This window comes from Cyprinodon tularosa, unplaced genomic scaffold (genome assembly GCF_016077235.1).
Source record: "Cyprinodon tularosa strain WSP-4 unplaced genomic scaffold, ASM1607723v1 ctg996, whole genome shotgun sequence".
Classification (NCBI taxonomy): Eukaryota; Metazoa; Chordata; class Actinopteri; order Cyprinodontiformes; family Cyprinodontidae; genus Cyprinodon; species Cyprinodon tularosa.
In genome coordinates, this window is record NW_024039780.1 from 122,752 (window position 1) to 145,331 (window position 22,580).

The following is a 22,580-nucleotide window of genomic DNA, read 5'->3' on the forward strand; positions in this document are numbered from 1 at the left end:
CACCCTACACCCATCACCACTATACCCATCACCACTACACCCTACACCAATACACCCTACACCACTACACCCATCACCACTACACCCATCACCACTATACCCTACACCAATACACCCATCACCACTACACCCATCACCACTACAGCCTACACCACTACACCCTACACCACTACACCCATGACCACTATACCCTACACCACTACACCCTACACCACTACACCCATCACCACTATACCCTACACCACTACACCCTACACCACTATACCCTACACCACTACACCCATCACCACTACACCCTACACCACTATACCCTACACCACTACACCACTACACCCTACACCAATACACCCATCACCACTACACCCTACACCCATCACCACTACACCCATCACCACTACACCCTACACCACTATACCCTACACCACTACACCACTACACCCTACACCAATACACCCATCACCACTACACCCTACACCCATCACCACTACACCCTACACCCATCACCACTATACCCTACACCAATACACCCATCACCACTACACCCATCACCACTACACCCTACACCACTACACCCATCACCACTATACCCTACACCACTACACCCTACACCACTACACCCATCACCACTATACCCTACACCACTACACCCTACACCACTACACCCATCACCACTATACCCTACACCACTACACCCTACACCACTATACCCTACACCAATACACCCATCACCACTACACCCTACACCACTACACCCATCACCACTACACCCTACACCACTATACCCTACACCACTACACCACTACACCCTACACCACTACACCCTACACCAATACACCCATCACCACTACACCCATCACCACTACACCCTACACCCATCACCACTATACCCTACACCAATACACCCATCACCACTACACCCATCACCACTACACCCATCACCACTACACCCTACACCACTATACCCTACACCAATACACCCATCACCACTACACCCTACACCACTACACCCATCACCACTACACCCTACACCACTATACCCTACACCACTACACCACTACACCCTACACCACTACACCCTACACCAATACACCCATCACCACTACACCCATCACCACTACACCCTACACCCATCACCACTATACCCTACACCAATACACCCATCACCACTACACCCTACACCACTACACCCTACACCAATACACCCATCACCACTACACCCATCACCACTACACCCTACACCCATCACCACTATACCCTACACCAATACACCCTACACCACTACACCCATCACCACTATACCCTACACCACTACACCACTACACCCATCACCACTATACCCTACACCACTACACCCATCACCACTATACCCTACACCAATACACCCAACACCACTACACCCTACACCCATCACCCCTATACCCTACACCAATACACCCATCACCACTACACCCTACACCACTACACCCTACACCACTATACCCTACACCAATACACCCATCACCACTACACCCTACACCACTACACCCTACACCACTACACCCATCACCACTACACCCTACACCACTATACCCTACACCACTACACCCTACACCAATACACCCATCACCACTACACCACACACCACTACACCCATCACCACTATACCCTACACCACTACACCCTACACCACTACACCCATCACCACTATACCACTACACCACTACACCACTGCACCCTACACCACTACACCCTACACCACTATACCCTACATCACTAAACCCATCACCACTACACCACTACACCACTATACCCTACACCACTACACCCATCACCAATACTCCCATCACCACTACACCACTATACCCTACACCAATACACCCATCACCACTACACCACTACACCCTACACCAATACACCCATCACCACTTCACCCTACACCCATCACCACTACACCACTACACCCTACACCACTACACCCATCACCACTATACCCTACACCAATACACCCATCACCACTATACCCTACACCACTACACCCTACACCAATACACCCATCACCACTACACCCTACACCCATCACCACTACACCACTACACCCTACACCACTACACCCATCACAACTATACCCTACACCACTACACCCTACACCACTACACCCATCACCACTACACCCATCACCACTATACCCTACACCACTACACCCTACACCAATACACCCATCACCACTACACCCATCACCACTACACCCTACACCACTACACCCATCACCACTATACCCTACACCACTACACCCTACACCACTACACCCTACACCACTACACCCATCACCACTATACCCTACACCACTACACCCTACACCAATACACCCATCACCACTACACCCATCACCACTACTACCTACACCCATCACCACTATACCCTACACCCATCACCACTACACCCTACACCAATACACCCTAAACCACTACACCACTACACCCATCACCACTACACCCATCACCACTACTACCTACACCCATCACCACTATACCCTACACCCATCACCACTATACCCTACACCACTACACCCTAAACCACTACACCACTACACCCTACACCACTACACCCTAAACAACTACACCCATCACCACTACACCCTACACCACTACACCCATCACCACTACACCCTACACCCATCACCACTATACCCTACACCACTACACCCTAAACCACTACACCACTACACCCTACACCACTACACCCTAAACAACTACACCCATCACCACTACACCCTACACCACTACACCCATCACCACTACACCCTACACCCATCACCACTATACCCTACACCCATCACCACTATACCCTACACCACTACACCACTACACCCATCACCACTACACCCTACACCCATCACCACTACACCCATCACCACTACACCCTACACCCATCACCACTATACCCTACACCACTACACCACTACACCCATCACCACTACACCCTACACCCATCACCACTATACCCTACACCACTACACCCATCACCCCTACAGCCATCACCACTACACCCTACACCCATCACCACTACGTCCATCCGCAATACACCCTACTCTACTACACAATACACCCATCACCACTACATCCATCACCACTACACCCATCACCACTACACCCTTTACTACTACACCTTAAACAACTACAACCTACCTTCTGAGACCCTACACCACTACACCATAAACCCCTTCACCCTATTCCATTACACCCTTAACTGCTACACCCTAAGCCCTATACCTGTAGGGCTGAACAATGTTGTTAAAAACTCTAAACTGCGATTCCATTTAGCCAGTGTTGTAGATGTTGTTTGCCTGTCTAGATTTCATTGTTGCAGTGAAAAAGTGTGTTTTACTTCTACTTGCATAAATCTACATTATAGCGTCTAGGTTTTAATAAAAGTCCTGGATATTAATGTCCAAGTGGGTCAAACTGGGTCCCTCCTGTTGTCTTTGTAGACTCCAGGACTTCCAGGACAGTCTTTCAGGCTCTGGACTGTTCAGATGCTTTCTGGGGAAACCAGAACCACACAGTTAGGGTTCTTGAAGGTTTCGTTGGGCCCTTTACAATAATGTTTACAAAAGTTTAAGCGACACTTTTTCTTGGAGCGCTGGCTTTGGGCTTTTCCTTTTAACCTCACAGATAAAACATCTCATGCTCACTAATAGAGCACTATTCATGTCATAAAAAGCAACGGTCCTCCCTGGGGGACACCCAGGCCGGGGTTTTATGTAACACACCTTAAAACGGCGTGCGAGGCTGAGATGGCGGCTCTGACACTTCACAGGAAGGAAAGCGGCGCTGCGCTCGCTGGCAGCTTTGATTGTGGAGGTCAAACACAGAGCAGATCTTCACACAAACGCGTCCTGATCGGCCGCGCCGCCTCCTCTCCTCGCCTTGATGTTGCTGTAACATGGAGTAACAGCGGGCCTCGATGGCTCCCCTGGGTGCCGATTAGTGGGCTTCATGACTGCCACAGCAAGCTTCAAAAGCTGGAAGGAGCAGGAGGAGGAGGAGCTGTCCTTGGCCGTTTCATGGTGGAAGACAGTCGGAGACTTTCTGCATGTAATGAAGCATCAGGAGCTACAGAGATGAAGCTGGAGATGCTTCAATGAGGCAGCAGTCCTCCTTCTCTATAAACGCTGGGCCTTAATTCCTCGTTTCCTCCAGCAGTCTTTGGTCGTCTCTCATCAGAAGCTGATTTATTGCTTGATGCTGTTAAAAAGTTGAGTTCTGGACGGGTCCAAACCCAAACGACTCGCCGAGAAATTCATCATGGATCCTCAGAGGGCTGGGAAGCTGCAGCCAGGCTGCTGAGATAAACTGTGCAAACATTTAGAAGGGTGGGAGCTAATGGAACATGATTAATGCTGCGCTCAGTCCAACTCGCTTCATGTTGCTGTCAGAACAAACGGGTTTGGGTCGGGATTAATGAGGTCAGCCCGGCAGCTGAGTCTTCCTCCAGATGCTGCTGGTAGAAAAAAACAAAACAAAAAGTAGTGTTTAAGTTTTCCCAACATTTGGTCTGATGTCAGAACTCAGTTTCTCTGCTGTCGGACGGAACCGAGGAGCTTGGAGCGGCGCCGTGTTCATCTGAGTCATCGGATCATGTGGTTCTGGGATGTTTTTCTCACTACAATGCTTCATTTTTTTTTTTCTTTTAGTCCCTCAGACTGTTTTACTTCAGGCATTAAAAAAAAATGTCATCACTGAGAAAATGAGAAGATTACAGAGAACCAGAACTTTCTGCTGTGGTAGATCATATGCTGGAACATGGAGGCTAAGTTGTTTCTACAGAAGCTGCAAAAACGCGCATGCTGCTTCATTTCTGAATCATAAAACGTCATCAACAATCATCAAGAACAGAAAACAGAGAAAGAACACGTTGTTCTGGCCCCTCCCTCTTTACCCAGACTGACAGCTGTCCCAGCATGCACTGCGGCAGCAGCTTCCAGGTTAGCGCTCACAGAGCTCAGAGGATTAAGTTAAAAGTTCTCTTTCCTGTTGCCGTTGTTCATTAAAAGTACGCTGTAAGATTATTTTAGGCGAGAATATTATACATTAAAGGAATAGTACACCCAAAACATGATTAGCCTTCATTTTCTACTCCCCCCCATGCTGAACAACACTCTGGAGTACTTTTTTGATATCTCAAATGCATCTGGAGATCTGGGAGGCTTCTTGCTGTCTGCTGACATTCAAATAATGGAGGTCTATGGCGCCCGAGGCAGAAAGGTCCATAAAAGTCCACAAAAAACGTGTCAATATTCCTCCATACTGCTGGTCCAATGTATTCCAAGTGTCCTGAGTGGGTAGCGTCCAGAATTTACTTGAAACGAAGTCATTTAGAATGTTTTTAGAGCATAAACAGTAGTGTATAGGATTTCCTAAAAGCGTGTTCACGAGTCTACGGAAACCGCGGCAGACCAAACCAGATGAAAGTGCGCATTCAGCTCAGCAAAGAACTCATGCTCTTCCTCAACACTGAAGTCCTCAGACATTTTTCTTTCGTTGTTTCTTTCTTTGCACAGGTAAACAGCACATTTCTTCTTCTACGCTTGCATTATCAGCAGAGCAGACGCTGAATGCGCACTTTCATCTGGTTTGGTCTGCCAGCTTCCGTAGCCTCGTGAACGCGCTTTTAGGAAATCCTATACACTACTGTTTATGCTCTAAAAACATTCTAAATGACTTCGTTTCAAGTAAATTCTGGATGCTACCCACTCAGGACACTTGGAATACATTGGACGAGCAGTATGGAGGAATATTGACACGTTTTTTGTGGACTTTTATGGACCTTTCTGTCTCGGGCGCCATAGACCTCCATTATTTGAATGTCAGCAGACAGCAAGAAGCCTCCCAGATCTCCAGATGCATTTGAGATATCAAAAAAGTACTCCAGGGTGTTGTTCAGCATGGGGGTGAGTAGAAAATGAAGGCTAATCATGTTTTGGGTGTACTATTCCTTTAAGCTTCACTATATGGAACATTTACTGATTTAGGGCGTAATTAAAAACAAAATCCAAAGTTGAGAGGACTACAGCTACAAGCGGAGCTCCGAGGTTAAATGGCAGGCAGGCCTAACGTTAGCCTGCCTGCAGCATCCAGAGCTAACGTTCGCTCGTCTGCTGCAGCCAGGGCTAACGTTAGCTCTAGTGCAGCAGCCAGGGCTAACGTTAGCCCGTCAGCAGCGGCCAGTGCTAACGTTAGCCTGTCAGCAGCAGCCAGGGCTAACATTAGACCGTCTGCAGTGGCCAGAGCTAACGTTAGCCCGTCAGCAGCGGCCAGTGCTAACGTTAGCCTGTCAGCAGCAGCCAGGGCTAACATTAGACCGTCTGCAGCGGCCAGAGCTAACGTTAGCCCGTCTGCAGTGGCTGATTGTGCAGAACATAAAAGAATGTTCTGTCTCACACTTATTCTACCGAGTCCAAATCAAATTCTCTTATTAAAAGAAGAGGATCTACAGGCCGGTTCTTAGAGCCGCTTGGTTGCATGTCCTCTGCTTCATTTATAATAATGTTTCTGACTATTTGGGACGTATTACGCCGTATTTATTAATCTTCTGAGAACCAACGGCCTCATGAGGACCAACGTCTGGTTCTAATTTGGACATTTTAATGATTCAGGATGGGTTAAGAGGTAGGGTGTGAAACAACACTCAGCTAAGGTTATGCTAGGTGTATATATAGGTAATGGTTAGGGTAAAGGTCAGGGTAAAGGTCAGGGTTAGGGTAAAGGTCAGGGTAAAGGTCAGGGTTAGAGTTAATATCAGGGTAAAAGTCAGGTTTGGGCATAAATGCAGTAACTAAAATGAATGTAAGTCGATGTAGAGTGTTAATATGGATATAAATCTAAACTTGTGTGATGAGCTTGTGGAGGTAATGACCTCCTGCACCAGAAGCAGACGGTCTTCCACACATGCTTCCTATCATATCATCTAAAGTATAAACTGAGTGAGGATGTGGGAGCAGAGCTTCCCGTTGCCTTTAAGATTCAGTTCTATCCATCATCAAACCACCATCAGAAGCTCGGCGTCTCCATGATGTTTCTCACAGCTAAACCTGCTATAATGACCTCCGCTTACTTCTGTCTTTACGGTTAATACAGCCGACCTACGACCTCATTGTAATGCAAGCTAGGCCTAACAAGGAGCAAACATTACAGACTAAAACCTCCTTCCATACAGCGCTGCTCAGTAAAAGCGAGGCAAGGAGATGATGTCATACTTTCTATTTCTGTGAGAGTAAAATTAATGAAATGATCAAAACATTTCAATATGTACATTTCAGCAAAAATCACGTCTAGGGGCTTGTAGCTAATCTCATTCATCTTAACTCTAAGAATAATAATGAAGCTACTGAGAAAAAGCAGAGAGAGCAGAACGTTAGAGATTGAACTAACAGATTCTGCAGAATGGGAGAATAGAGATAGAATGAAGCAGAATGATGAAAAAGGGGTCCCTATGTCCTCCAGCAGTCTAAGCCTATAGCAGCAGAACTATAGAGATAGATCAGGATAACCTGAGCCACTCTAACTAGAAGCTTTATCAAAAAGGAAAGTTTTAAGCCTAGCCTTAAAAGTAGACAGGGTGTCTGCCTCACAGACTAAAACTGGTAGTTGGTTCCACAGGAGAGGAGCCTGAGAACTAAAAGATCTGCCTCCCATTCTACTTTTAGAAATTCTAGGAACCACTAGTATACCTGCAGATTGGGTCCGCGACCCCTAGGGGATCCACAGAGGTGCTGCATGGGGTCGTTAAAGTTTTGGTTGCATTTTTTCCACTAATTGAAATGTGTTTAAATCCACATGAACATGAATCCATCAGACAGTAGTAAACAGATAAATGGAGGCAGAAGATGTCTTTCAGTCATCAATGCTCACATTCAGAGACACACATCAAGCTGGGCACCGTTTCATTCACAACACCTGTCCCATCAACCCGGAAGCAGAAATATTTTAATAATCCCACACAACAAAAATGCCTTCTAAAAAATAAGAAAAAAATATAGTGTTTTAATTGAATAATTGCTTATTTTGAGCTAAATAATCTGCCAGTGCAGCAAGCAAATGAGACTTGGTAAGATTTTTTAAAACAAGAACATAATATCTGAGTAGTAAGCATCCAAAAAAACCTAAATCAAGTATAAAAATTAATTTTTCTTTAACTTGTTAAGATTTTTTCTCTTATTAAAAGCAATTTATTCTCATTTATTAGTCATAATTGCTTAGAATTAAATCTCCTCTAACCAATTATTGCTCAAAACAAGGAAACAACAGGTTTAAAAACAAGGCAGATGAACTTGATACCAGTTCATTTAAAGGCTTAAAACTGGTCGGTTTTTCTCAGCTAGAATTAATTTCATTATTTAGGTGTGAATGTATGGGAAAAATACACAAAAACTTCAAAACGTTTTTTTTATTAATATTTTAGCAGAAATGTCACAGAATGAAGCGAAACCATGAATGATAATCTGAAACACTCTATCAATTTAAATGCAATCAGACTTAATTAACTGGAATATCTTAATGAGATGAGGTCAGTTCTTAAAACAGGTTAATATGGATCGTTTTATTGTCTTCAAACAAGTAAAAATTTTAATGCGACTCAGTCCACAATGTGAGCTATTTTAAGAAAAAAGCTGCTCAGAATTAGTTTTATTATCTAGTTAGGATGAAAAAAAAGAATTTTCTTAAAATAAGTCAAATAATCTTAACAATATTTAGTCTTACTAAGAAAATACATTGAAAAACAAGTGTAATAAGACCAAGATGCCGAATTCAAGTTTATTACACTTGTATAAATTTTCCTTTTTTGCAGTGATTACTTTAGTTACTTTACTCCATCTGTAATAGAGTGACTATAGGACCAGTTTGATAGAACACTATATATATAATCAGGGCGTCCCCGCTCCATATCGCCATCAGTTTGGGTCCTTAGCCTGGAAAACGTTGGAGACTCCTGGGTCACAGGGTTAAAGTAAGGGTGTTAGAGGGTTATGGTTTCCACCTTGAGCTCCAGAACTTGGTGAGCAACAGCTGGTTGTAGTGCAGAGGTTCATATAAGCTCTGATACGATATCCTCAGCCTCTACAGCAGCTGAAGGATAAACACATTTAAAGTTTCCTACAAATTCAACCAAACTGGTATCCAGAGATGGCAAAAGTACTCACTTTCCGTACTTGAGTAAAAGTACAGATATTTGTGTTAAAAAATACTCTGGTAAAAGTGGAAGTACTGATTAAACTTCTTTACTCAAGTAAAAGTAACAAAGTACAGGCTTGTAAATTTACTTAAAGTATAAAAGTAAAAGTAGAAACCACTTTTTTCATGCCGTTGCCTACATTTTAAATGGATGTCTGCCAATAGGACTAGATCTCCGTTGTGTTCATTTTCAATCATCTCGTCGTCCATGCTACTATGCTAACGCCACCGCCACCAAGCTGCAATGATTTGCCGCCAATGAATACCGCCGAATCTGTCGATTCATCTTGTAGTGGTGCGTCAAATGCAACGTAGATTCCCATCCAATTAGATTGAATTTGGTATTGATGACGTGAAAAATAATAACGGTAACTCCATTGAAATGATTCAAAACTAAAGTAACGAGCCAATTTTTTAAAATGTAAGGAGTAGAAAGTACAGATATTTGTGTAAAAATGTAAGGAGTAGAAGTAAAAAGTCGCCATAAAAATAAGTAGTAAAGTAAAAATATCAGAAAAATCTAGTTGAGTACAGTAACGAAGTATTTGTACTTCGTTACTTTTACGAAGCAAATGTGGCTCAAGATGAGTAAAATCATCCTATTGTGAAAAAGTTTGTAATTAGTTCTTAAAATAAGTTTAATTTCTCCTACAAAATCTGCTTGTTAAGATAACTTTGAAATACTTTGAAAATCCAAATTTCCCACTAATAGTGTTGTTGGAATCAGGACCTTATTACCTTTGGAACATTCAAAAAATATGGATATTTTGATGGTAAAAATTAATATCAACGTAATAACAAGAAACACCAACTTGCTCGGATATATTTAGAAAAATAACCAGAGGTGTCAAAGTTCCCACATTAGTTACTTCAGTAGAAGTTTAGATCCTGCAGTTTAAAAACACTCTGGTAAAAGTTAAAGTATCAACTTGACCTCTTTACTCAAGTAAAAGTGAAAAAGCTCCAAAAACTACTTAAAGTATAAAAGTATAAAGCAACCTTAAAAAAAAAAAACAGCCAGATGCCGCTATATGAACTGAAAGCTCAATTTTTTGACTATTTCTATAATCCTCTGAGATAGAACCAAGGATGAGGGAGGTCTGGTTGGTCTCCGTCTCCCGATACGCTCTCGCCTGTGTCCGACCTTTCAGACATTTCAACATCTTTTTCTGAATCCCACATTGTAGCATGGCATAGACAATTCACGTTAGCACTTTGAAGAACACCTGCTTGCTTCTGATGGTTTCCTTTAGCTAACCAATGAGTGTTTGCGTTCTATGACTCATCCAATCACACTAGTTTTCACTAGATGTGGGCGGAGCCAATGATCTGCATTGGATGGAGCACATGACAGGAAATAAATATTTAGAAACATTAAACCGAAGCCAAGAGTAACGAGTAACGATTGTTTTAAAAATGGAAGGAATAGAAAGTACAGATACTGGTGTGAAAATGTAAAGAGTAGAAGTCAGAAGTAGGAAGAAAAATAAGTAATAGAGTAAAGTAATAGATACCTAAAAAGTGTACTTAAGTACAGTAATGAAGTATTTGTACTTTTTTGCTTGACACCTCTGAAAATAACAAAAGTTCTCCAATACGAAATTTATGAAAAGCAGCTAAATGAACACATTTATTTTGGTCCAACATCACCTTAGAGGCTTTAATGCTGATACTGGCACTGACATTGTTTAGTTTATAAACCTTCATATAATTGTTAATTTGGCTTATTTATTTTTGAACTTTACTTTTGAACTTTTTAATTAGAATTTTTACCCTTTTTTTCTTGACTTCTTAACTTTTTGTTCCAACTTAATTCACATCTTATTGGTTAAATGCCAAAATCAGGTGTGCAGCCATGTAACAGGATCTTTGCTGAATGGATGGATATAGATCTAGTGCTTCTAGAGCTCACTGAAGAATGGGGGGGGGACTCCTTTGTAAGGGGGATGCAGGTGATCAAAAACGCTAACTTGGCCTATAAAGAGTTAGAGGAAAAATGACTTGAAACACTTTTTTTTAACTTTCTTAGGAATCAGTTTTTGCAGTGAGAGTGGTCCAGTCCGTGGTCCAGTCCGTTGGTCCAGTCCGTGGTCCAGTCCGTTGGTCCAGTCCGTGGTCCAGTCCGTGGTCCAGTCCGTTGGTCCAGTCCGTGGTCCAGTCCGTTGGTCCAGTCCGTGGTCCAGTCCGTGGTCCAGTCCGTTGGTCCAGTCCGTGGTCCAGTCCGTTGGTCCAGTCCGTTGGTCCAGTCCGTTGGTCCAGTCCGTGGTCCAGTCCGTGGTCCAGTCCGTTGGTCCAGTCCGTGGTCCAGTCCGTGGTCCAGTCCGTTGGTCCAGTCCGTGGTCCAGTCCGTTGGTCCAGTCCGTGGTCCAGTCCGTTGGTCCAGTCCGTGGTCCAGTCCGTGGTCCAGTCGTTGGTCCAGTCCGTTGGTCCAGTCCGTGGTCCAGTCCGTGGTCCAGTCCGTGGTCCAGTCCGTTGGTCCAGTCCGTGGTCCAGTCCGTGGTCCAGTCCGTTGGTCCAGTCCGTTGGTCCAGTCCGTGGTCCAGTCCGTGGTCCAGTCCGTTGGTCCAGTCCGTGGTCCAGTCCGTGGTCCAGTCCGTTGGTCCAGTCCGTTGGTCCAGTCCGTGGTCCAGTCCGTTGGTCCAGTCCGTTGGTCCAGTCCGTGGTCCAGTCCGTGGTCCAGTCCGTGGTCCAGTCCGTGGTCCAGTCCGTGGTCCAGTCCGTGGTCCAGTCCGTGGTCCAGTCCGTGGTCCAGTCCGTGGTCCAGTCCGTTGGTCCAGTCCGTTGGTCCAGTCCGTGGTCCAGTCCGGTCCAGTCCGTTGGTCCAGTCCGTTGGTCCAGTCCGTGGTCCAGTCCGTGGTCCAGTCCGTTGGTCCAGTCCGTTGGTCCAGTCCGTGGTCCAGTCCGTGGTCCAGTCCGTTGGTCCAGTCCGTGGTCCAGTCCGTGGTCCAGTCCGTTGGTCCAGTCCGTTGGTCCAGTCCGTGGTCCAGTCCGTGGTCCAGTCCGTTGGTCCAGTCCGTTGGTCCAGTCCGTGGTCCAGTCCGTGGTCCAGTCCGTGGTCCAGTCCGTGGTCCAGTCCGTGGTCCAGTCCGTTGGTCCAGTCCGTGGTCCAGTCCGTTGGTCCAGTCCGTGGTCCAGTCCGTGGTCCAGTCCGTTGGTCCAGTCCGTTGGTCCAGTCCGTTGGTCCAGTCCAGTCCGTGGTCCAGTCCGTGGTCCAGTCCGTTGGTCCAGTCCGTGGTCCAGTCCGTGGTCCAGTCCGTGGTCCAGTCCGTTGGTCCAGTCCGTTGGTCCAGTCCGTGGTCCAGTCCGTGGTCCAGTCCGTTGGTCCAGTCCGTTGGTCCAGTCCGTGGTCCAGTCCGTTGGTCCAGTCCGTTGGTCCAGTCCGTTGGTCCAGTCCGTGGTCCAGTCCGTGGTCCAGTCCGTTGGTCCAGTCCGTGGTCCAGTCCGTGGTCCAGTCCGTGGTCAGTCCGTGGTCCAGTCCGTGGTCCAGTCCGTGGTCCAGTCCGTGGTCCAGTCCGTTGGTCCAGTCCGTTGGTCAGTCCGAGGTCCAGTCCGTTGGTCCAGTCCGTTGGTCCAGTCCGTGGTCCAGTCCGTGGTCCAGTCCGTTGGTCCAGTCCGTGGTCCAGTCCGTGGTCCAGTCCGTGGTCCAGTCCGTTGGTCCAGTCCGTTGGTCCAGTCCGTGGTCCAGTCCGTTGGTCCAGTCCGTTGGTCCAGTCCGTGGTCCAGTCCGTTGGTCCAGTCCGTGGTCCAGTCCGTTGGTCCAGTCCGTGGTCTAGTCCGTGGTCCAGTCCGTGGTCCAGTCCGTTGGTCCAGTCCGTGGTCCAGTCCGTGGTCCAGTCCGTTGGTCCAGTCCGTTGGTCCAGTCCGTGGTCCAGTCCGTTGGTCCAGTCCGTTGGTCCAGTCCGTGGTCCAGTCCGTTGGTCCAGTCCGTGGTCCAGTCCGTGGTCCAGTCCGTTGGTCCAGTCCGTTGGTCCAGTCCGTGGTCCAGTCCGTTGGTCCAGTCCGTTGGTCCAGTCCGTGGTCCAGTCCGTGGTCCAGTCCGTGGTCCAGTCCGTTGGTCCAGTCCGTTGGTCCAGTCCGTGGTCCAGTCCGTTGGTCCAGTCCGTTGGTCCAGTCCGTGGTCCAGTCCGTTGGTCTATAAACGGTTTCTAGACACATGTGGTGATTGAGGCCCAACATGTTTCATCCAGAGCCGGTTCTGTTCCTCTGCCTGGTCTCCTCTAGATGTTTACTCCTCAGCTTCACCACATCCTCCATCCCTCCCCCCATGTTACCCAGATGGAGCGGGCAGAAGCTCCTCATTCCCTCTCATCTGGTCCACAGCACGGCTGCGTGGGGTCAGTCCACAGGTGGACAGACGGGTTCTTTCATCCAGCGATTATGTTCCAGGATAGCAGAACCGATCTCGGTTCTGCTGGGATGCGGAGGCTGGGTTCCTCCAACCTTGGAGGTTATTAGAAGTATTATGTTTAACCTGTAGTCCAGGATGGACGGACAGGCTGTTGGATGGACAATGTCCTCCTTTGGTTTAGTGCAGAGGTTACGGATTAGCGGACCGCGGTTCGGATCCGGACCAACCTGATTTATAACATCCAGAGCCGGTTCTAGTTGGTTCCCAGGATGCAAATGTATTGTTGTGAAATATTCTTAAACCCTCCTGATACGGTTTAACTGACCGCACCGTATTTATAACGGAACACATGGCAGAGTTCACCATGATGGTGAGCCATTTAAACACGACACCAACAGCAAAGCAGACACTTTTAATTACTCTGTTAATGTTTACGTACGATGACTTAGCGACGATGGAAACCAAAAAGAGGAACTGAAGCGGATTTCAGAAAAGAAGAAGGAAAGAACGGAAAAGACTTCCCAAAATAAAGACGTTCTTTCAAAGAACCGCAGAGGGAGGGGAGTAAAGATGGCGACCAGGAGAGGAATGGAGAGAGCGTGGGGGGGAGGGGGGCTGTGAAGCTGAAGGTAGCCCCATTAGACTGATTATACAGCAGAATATAATAAAGTATGTCCATGTTTAGTGAAGGATGAAATGATGAAGTATGTATGTATGGGGCGCATTACGCGTGGGATGTCGTCGGGGGTGGGGGGTGAGGGGGGGGGCACATTTTTCCGAAAAATGTGTCGGAATGGGGTGCTGTACTTTACGGGCCTATTGTTGTGTTGTTATGCCATTGGTTCCCAGGCTGGTTCCCAGGCTGGTTCCCTGGAGGGTTCCCAGGCTGGTTCCATAAATAGTTCCAAGATTGGTTCCCTGGAGGGTTCCCAGGCTGGTTCCATGAATGGTTCCCAGGCTGGTTCCATGAATGATTCCCAGGCTGGTTCCATAAATAGTTCCAAGATTGGTTCCCTGGAGGGTTCCCAGGCTGGTTCCATGAATGGTTCCCAGGCTGGTTCCATGAATGATTCCCAGGCTGGTTCCATAAATAGTTCCAAGATTGGTTCCCTGGAGGGTTCCCAGGCTGGTTCCATGAATGGTTCCCAGGCTGGTTCCATGAATGGTTCCCAGGCTGGTTCCATGAATGATTCTCAGGCTGGTTCCATAAATAGTTCCAAGATTGGTTCCCTGGAGGGTTCCCAGGCTGGTTCCATGAATGGTTCCCAGGCTGGTTCCATGAATGATTCCCAGGCTGGTTCCATAAATAGTTCCAAGATTGGTTCCCTGGAGGGTTCCCAGGCTGGTTCCATGAATGGTTCCCAGGCTGGTTCCATGAATGGTTCCCAGGCTGGTTCCATGAATGATTCCCAGGCTGGTTCCATAAATAGTTCCAAGATTGGTTCCCTGGAGGGTTCCCAGGCTGGTTCCCAGGCTGGTTCCATGAATGATTCCCAGGCTGGTTCCATAAATAGTTCCAAGATTGGTTCCCAGGCTGGTTCCATAAATAGTTCCAAGATTGGTTCCCAGGCTGGTTCCATGAATGCTTCCCAGGCTGGTTCCATGAATGATTCCCAGGCTGGTTCCATAAATAGTTCCAAGATTGGTTCCCAGGCTGGTTCCCAGGCTGGTTCCCTGGAGGGTTCCCAGGCTGGTTCCATGAATAGTTCCAAGATTGGTTCCCTGGAGGGTTCCCAGGCTGGTTCCATGAATGGTTCCCAGGCTGGTTCCCAGGCTGGTTCCATGAATGGTTCCCAGGCTGGTTCCATAAATAGTTCCAAGATTGGTTCCCTGGAGGGTTCCCAGGCTGGTTCCATGAATGGTTTCCAGGATGGTTCCATGAATGGTTCCCAGGCTGGTTCCATGAATGGTTTCCAGGATGGTTCCATGAATGGTTCCCAGGATGGTTCCATGAATGGTTCCCAGGATGGTTCCATGAATGGTTCCCAGGCTGGTTCCATGAATGGTTCCCAGGATGATTCCCAGGCTGGTTCCATAAATAGTTCCAAGATTGGTTCCCTGGAGGGTTCCCAGGCTGGTTCCATGAATGGTTCCCAGGCTGGTTCCATGAATGATTCCCAGGCTGGTTCCATAAATAGTTCCAAGATTGGTTCCCTGGAGGGTTCCCAGGCTGGTTCCATGAATGGTTCCCAGGCTGGTTCCATGAATGGTTCCCAGGCTGGTTCCATGAATGATTCCCAGGCTGGTTCCATAAATAGTTCCAAGATTGGTTCCCTGGAGGGTTCCCAGGCTGGTTCCATGAATGGTTCCCAGGCTGGTTCCATGAATGATTCCCAGGCTGGTTCCATGAATGGTTCCCAGGCTGGTTCCATGAATGGTTCCCAGGCTGGTTCCATGAATGATTCCCAGGCTGGTTCCATAAATAGTTCCAAGATTGGTTCCCTGGAGGGTTCCCAGGCTGGTTCCCAGGCTGGTTCCATGAATGCTTCCCAGGCTGGTTCCATGAATGATTCCCAGGCTGGTTCCATAAATAGTTCCAAGATTGGTTCCCAGGCTGGTTCCATAAATAGTTCCAAGATTGGTTCCCAGGCTGGTTCCATGAATGCTTCCCAGGCTGGTTCCATGAATGATTCCCAGGCTGGTGCCATAAATAGTTCCAAGATTGGTTCCCAGGCTGGTTCCCAGGCTGGTTCCCTGGAGGGTTCCCAGGCTGGTTCCATGAATAGTTCCAAGATTGGTTCCCAGGATGGTTCCATGAATGGTTCCCAGGATGGTTCCATGAATGATTCCCAGGCTGGTTCCATGAATAGTTCCCAGGCTGGTTCCATGAATGATTACCAGGCTGGTTCCATAATAGTTCCAAGATTGGTTCCCTGGAGGGTTCCCAGGCTGGTTCCATGAATAGTTCCAAGATTGGTTCCCAGGATGGTTCCATGAATGGTTCCCAGGATGGTTCCATGAATGATTCCCAGGCTGGTTCCATGAATAGTTCCCAGGCTGGTTCCATGAATGATTCCCAGGCTGGTTCCATGAATAGTTCCCAGGCTGGTTCCATGAATGATTACCAGGCTGGTTCCATAAATAGTTCCAAGATTGGTTCCCAGGATGGTTCCATGAATGGTTCCCAGGATGGTTCCATGAATGATTCCCAGGCTGGTTCCATGAATGGTTCCCAGGCTGGTTCCATGAATGATTACCAGGCTGGTTCCATAAATAGTTCCAAGATTGGTTCCCTGGAGGGTTCCCAGGCTGGTTCCATGAATGGATTCCAGGATGGTTCCATGAATGGTTCCCAGGATGGTTCCATGAATGGTTCCCAGGATGGTTCCATGAATGGTTCCCAGGATGGTTCCATGAATGATTCCCAGGATGGTTCCATGAATGGTTCCATGAATAGTTCCCAGGCTGGTTCCCAGGCTGGTTCCATGAATGGTTCCCAGGCTGGTTCCATGAATGATTCCCAGGCTGGTTCCATAAATAGTTCCAAGATTGGTTCCCAGGATGGTTCCATGAATGGTTCCCAGGATGGTTCCATGAATGATTCCCAGGCTGGTTCCATGAATGGTTCCCAGGCTGGTTCCATGAATGATTACCAGGCTGGTTCCATAAATAGTTCCAAGATTGGTTCCCTGGAGGGTTCCCAGGCTGGTTCCATGAATGGATTCCAGGATGGTTCCATGAATGGTTTCCAGGATGGTTCCATGAATGGTTCCCAGGATGGTTCCATGAATGGTTCCCAGGATGGTTCCATGAATGATTCCCAGGATGGTTCCATGAATGGTTCCATGAATAGTTCCCAGGCTGGTTCCCAGGCTGGTTCCATGAATGGTTCCCAGGCTGGTTCCATGAATGATTCCCAGGCTGGTTCCATAAATAGTTCCAAGATTGGTTCCCTGGAGGGTTCCCAGGCTGGTTCCATGAATGGTTCCCAGGATGGTTCCATGAATGGTTCCCAGGATGGTTCCATGAATGGTTCCCAGGATGGTTCCATGAATGGTTCCCAGGCTGGTTCCATGAATGATTCCAAGGGTGGTTCCATGAATGGTTCCATGAATAGTTCCCAGGCTGGTTCCCAGGCTGGTTCCATGAATGGTTCCCAGGCTGGTTCCATAAATAGTTCCAAGATTGGTTCCCTGGAGGGTACCCAGGCTGGTTCCATGAATGGTTTCCAGGATGGTTCCATGAATGATTCCCAGGCTGGTTCCATAAATAGTTCCCAGGTTGGTTACTGGGAACCATCTTGAGACCAACGGTTTGCCTCCAAGCTGTGAATACCTCACAAGGAACCAGGGTGAAAACTGGGACTCGTTGTTGGGCGGACCTTCTGGAACCAAAGCAGCAGAACTCATAAAGGTTCTGGATGTTTTCCTACAGAAGGAATGAACTCCAGTCCAGCTGAGTCGTTCTCTCAGATCTGAAGCCGGTTCTGGTGGAACGTTGGTTCTGATGGGTCCAAAGCCTTCTGAGCACACAGGAATAAAGCAGCAGCGCTCTGAGTTGATCTTCCTCCCAAACATTGCATCATCGTCATCATCATCATCATCATCATCACTTATTCCCACAGACCAAGTGGGTTGTTTGTTTTTCCCGGTTTTGATCCAACATGTTTGTTTGTTTCCAGGTGAAACACAACGGACTGATCCAGGAGATGGAGCATCCGACGGCGGGACGCATCGCCGTACCCGGTGAGCGCCAACACTCTGGTTCTGGATGTTTGGACCATCAGAACCACGGTTCTGTTTATTGCTGCTGTTTGTCTCCTTCAACCAGTACCAGTCTAACTCCCGGCTGATGCGTCCCAGTTCTGATCCGGATTCTCCTCTCTCTCTCTGTCTGGGACTCTAAATTATGCGGTGACATTTTTCCCTGAAGTGTTGTGAAGCGGGTCGGCTCTCAGAACCAGACCCTCCTCTGGGAACACTGTGTTTCCCCGTGTCCACATATTTCTCCTCAGAACCGCAGCGTGCAGCTGAGGCGGGTCCGCAGGGACGCCGCTTTGATGGATCTTAGCTGGTTTCCACTCAGAGGAAGCCGTTTGTCCTCTGCTCGGGATTTACGGTCCAATCCGTCTTCGCGGCCGACCCGTGTGGGTTCTCCTGGTTCCTGTCACTTTCACGCCTCATGTCTCAATCTATTGATGGTTCCTGATGTTTTAGCAGACTGAGGCGTGCGGCGGTTCTGCTCCACATGTTTGGCTCCAGCTGGGAGAAAACTGCCGTCAGTGGAGAAAATCTCTGCTGACAGAGTTTGGAAAACAAAGCTTAAATAATCCAGGAAAATCCAGGACCCGGTCCAAACATGTCAGAGAACTTTGCTTTGATCCGTTTGGTTTGAGGTTTTCACTCAGGGAGGCAAATAAACAAGGAGGAGGAGAAACGGGACAGCTTTCCTCTACAGAGTTCCAGTGAACGGCCTCATCAAAGATCAGTGGAAAAAGAACCTTCAGTCATTGTTGGAGACCAGCTGAAGAACCTGGTTCTGGTTCTTTTCTCTGGGAATCTGCATCTTTCAGCCTCTGAAGGTCTTCAGATAATCATCAGTCAGCATTCAGATGGTTCTTTGGATCCTCCACTGACCCACCTGTTCTCCACCTGTCCTCCACCTGTTCTCAATCAGTTCTCAATCAGTTCCCCACCTGTTCTCCACCTGTTTTCAATCAGTTCTCCACCTGTTCTCCACCTGTTCTCAATCAGTTCTCCACCTGTCCTCCACCTGTTCTCAATCAGTTCTCAATCAGTTCCCCACCTGTTCTCCACCTGTTCTCCACCTGTTCTCAATCAGTTCTCCACCTGTTCTCCACCTGTTCTCAATCAGTTCTCCACCTGTTCTCCACCTGTTCTCCACCTGTTCTCAATCAGTTCCCCACCTGTTCTCCACCTGTTCTCGAACCTGTTCTCAATCAGTTCTCCACCTGTTCTCCACCTGTTCTCAATCAGTTCTCCACCTGTTCTCCACCTGTTCTCCACCTGTTCTCCACCTGTTCTCAATCAGTTCTCCACCTGTTCTCCACCTGTTCTCCACCTGTTCTCAATCAGTTCTCCACCTGTTCTCCACCTGTTCTCAATCAGTTCCCCACCTGTTCTCCACCTGTTCTCCACCTGTTCTCAATCAGTTCTCCACCTGTTCTCCACCTGTTCTCAATCAGTTCTCCACCTGTCCTCCACCTGTTCTCAATCAGTTCTCAATCAGTTCCCCACCTGTTCTCCACCTGTTCTCCACCTGTTCTCAATCAGTTCTCCACCTGTTCTCCACCTGTTCTCAATCAGTTCTCCACCTGTTCTCCACCTGTTCTCCACCTGTTCTCAATCAGTTCCCCACCTGTTCTCCACCTGTTCTCGAACCTGTTCTCAATCAGTTCTCCACCTGTTCTCCACCTGTTCTCAATCAGTTCTCCACCTGTTCTCCACCTGTTCTCCACCTGTTCTCAATCAGTTCTCCACCTGTTCTCCACCTGTTCTCCACCTGTTCTCCACCTGTTCTCCACCTGTTCTCAATCAGTTCTCAATCAGTTCTCCACCTGTTCTCCACCTGTTCTCAATCAGTTCTCCACCTGTTCTCCATCTGTTCTCAATCAGTTCCCCACCTGTTCTCCACCTGTTCTCCACCTGTTCTCAATCAGTTCTCCACCTGTTCTCCACCTGTTCTCCACCTGTTCTCAATCAGTTCCCCACCTGTTCTCCACCTGTTCTCAACCAGTTCTCCATCTGTTCTCCACCTGTTCTCAATCAGTTCCCCACCTGTTCTCCACCTGTTCTCCACCTGTTCTCAATCAGTTCTCCACCTGTTCTCCACCTGTTCTCCACCTGTTCTCAATCAGTTCCCCACCTGTTCTCCACCTGTTCTCGAACCTGTTCTCAATCAGTTCTCCACCTGTTCTCCACCTGTTCTCAATCAGTTCTCCACCTGTTCTCCACCTGTTCTCAATCAGTTCTCCACCTGTTCTCCACCTGTTCTCCACCTGTTCTCCACCTGTTCTCAATCAGTTCTCCACCTGTTCTCAATCAGTTCTCCACCTGTTCCCCATCTTATCTCCACCTGTTCCCTATGTGTTCTCCACCTGTTCCCCACCTGTTCTCCACCTGTTCCCCATGTGTTCTCCATGTGTTCTCCACCTGTTCTCCACCTGTTCTCAATCAGTTCTCCACCTGTTCTCCACCTGTTCTCCACCTGTTCTCCGCCTGTTCTCCACCTGTTCTCCACCTGTTCTCCACCTGTTCTCCACCTGTTCCCCACCTGTTCTCCACCTGTTCTCCATCTGTTCTCCACCTGTTCCCTATGTGTTCTCCACCTGTTCCCCACCTGTTCTCCACCTGTTCCCCATGTGTTCTCCATGTGTTCTCCACCTGTTCTCCACCTGTTCTCAATCAGTTCTCCACCTGTTCTCCACCTGTTTCCCACCTGTTCTCCACCTGTTCTCCACCTGTTCTCCACCTGTTCTCCACCTGTTCTCCACCTGTTCCCCATGTGTTCTCCATGTGTTCTCCACCTGTTCTCCACCTGTTCTCAATCAGTTCTCCACCTGTTCTCCACCTGTTCTCAATCAGTTCTCAATCAGTTCCCCACCTGTTCTCCACCTGTTCTCAATCAGTTCTCCACCTGTTCTCCACCTGTTCTCCACCTGTTCTCAATCAGTTCCCCACCTGTTCTCCACCTGTTCTCGAACCTGTTCTCAATCAGTTCTCCACCTGTTCTCCACCTGTTCTCAATCAGTTCTCAATCAGTTCTCCACCTGTTCTCCACCTGTTCTCAATCAGTTCTCCACCTGTTCTCCACCTGTTCTCCAGCTGTTCTCAATCAGTTCCCCACCTGTTCTCCACCTGTTCTCGAACCTGTTCTCAATCAGTTCTCCACCTGTTCTCAATCAGTTCTCCACCTGTTCTCCACCTGTTCTCCATCTGTTCTCCACCTGTTCCCTATGTGTTCTCCACCTGTTCTCAATCAGTTCTCCACCTGTTCTCCACCTGTTTTCCACCTGTTCCCCACCTGTTCTCCACCTGTTCTCCATCTGTTCTCCACATGTTCCCTATGTGTTCTCCACCTGTTCCCCACCTGTTCTCAATCAGTTCTCCACCTGTTCTCCACCTGTTCTCAATCAGTTCTCAATCAGTTCCCCACCTGTTCTCCACCTGTTCTCAATCAGTTCTCCACCTGTTCTCCACCTGTTCTCCACCTGTTCTCAATCAGTTCTCCACCTGTTCTCCACCTGTTCTCCACCTGTTCTCAATCAGTTCCCCACCTGTTCTCCACCTGTTCTCGAACCTGTTCTCAATCAGTTCTCCACCTGTTCTCCACCTGTTCTCAATCAGTTCTCCACCTGTTCTCCACCTGTTCTCCATCTGTTCTCCACCTGTTCCCTATGTGTTCTCCACCTGTTCTCAATCAGTTCTCCACCTGTTCTCCACCTGTTCTCCACCTGTTTTCCACCTGTTCCCCACCTGTTCTCCACCTGTTCTCCATTTGTTCTCCACATGTTCCCTATGTGTTCTCCACCTGTTCCCCACCTGTTCTCCACCTGTTCCCCATGTGTTCTCCATGTGTTCTCCACCTGTTCTCCACCTGTTCTCAATCAGTTCTCCACCTGTTCTCCACCTGTTCTCCACCTTTTCTCCATCTGTTCTCCACCTGTTCTCCACCTGTTCTCCGCCTGTTCTCCACCTGTTCTCCACCTGTTCTCCACCTGTTCCCCACCTGTTCTCCACCTGTTCTCCATCTGTTCTCCACCTGTTCCCTATGTGTTCTCCACCTGTTCCCCACCTGTTCTCCACCTGTTCCCCATGTGTTCTCCATGTGTTCTCCACCTGTTCTCCACCTGTTCTCAATCAGTTCTCCACCTGTTCTCCACCTGTTTCCCACCTGTTCTCCACCTGTTCTCCATCTGTTCTCCACCTGTTCTCCACCTGTTCTCCACCTGTTCTCTGCCTGTTCTCCACCTGTTCTCCACCTGTTCCCTATGTGTTCTCCACCTGTTCCCCACCTGTTCTCCACCTGTTCCCCATGTGTTCTCCATGTGTTCTCCACCTGTT

At 48.0% G+C, this 22,580-nt stretch overlaps 1 protein-coding gene across 1 annotated transcript in view; it reads left to right on the forward strand.

Annotated features, from left to right (window-relative positions):
- The window catches only part of sugct (succinyl-CoA:glutarate-CoA transferase), an 81,237-nt gene that overhangs the window by 51,881 nt on the left and 6,776 nt on the right, over nt 1-22,580 (forward strand). Inside the window, exon 13 of the mRNA XM_038276099.1 lies at nt 18,179-18,242. Within this exon, the coding sequence (XP_038132027.1) occupies nt 18,179-18,242 (64 nt within the window). The remainder of the gene's footprint in view (nt 1-18,178; nt 18,243-22,580) is intronic.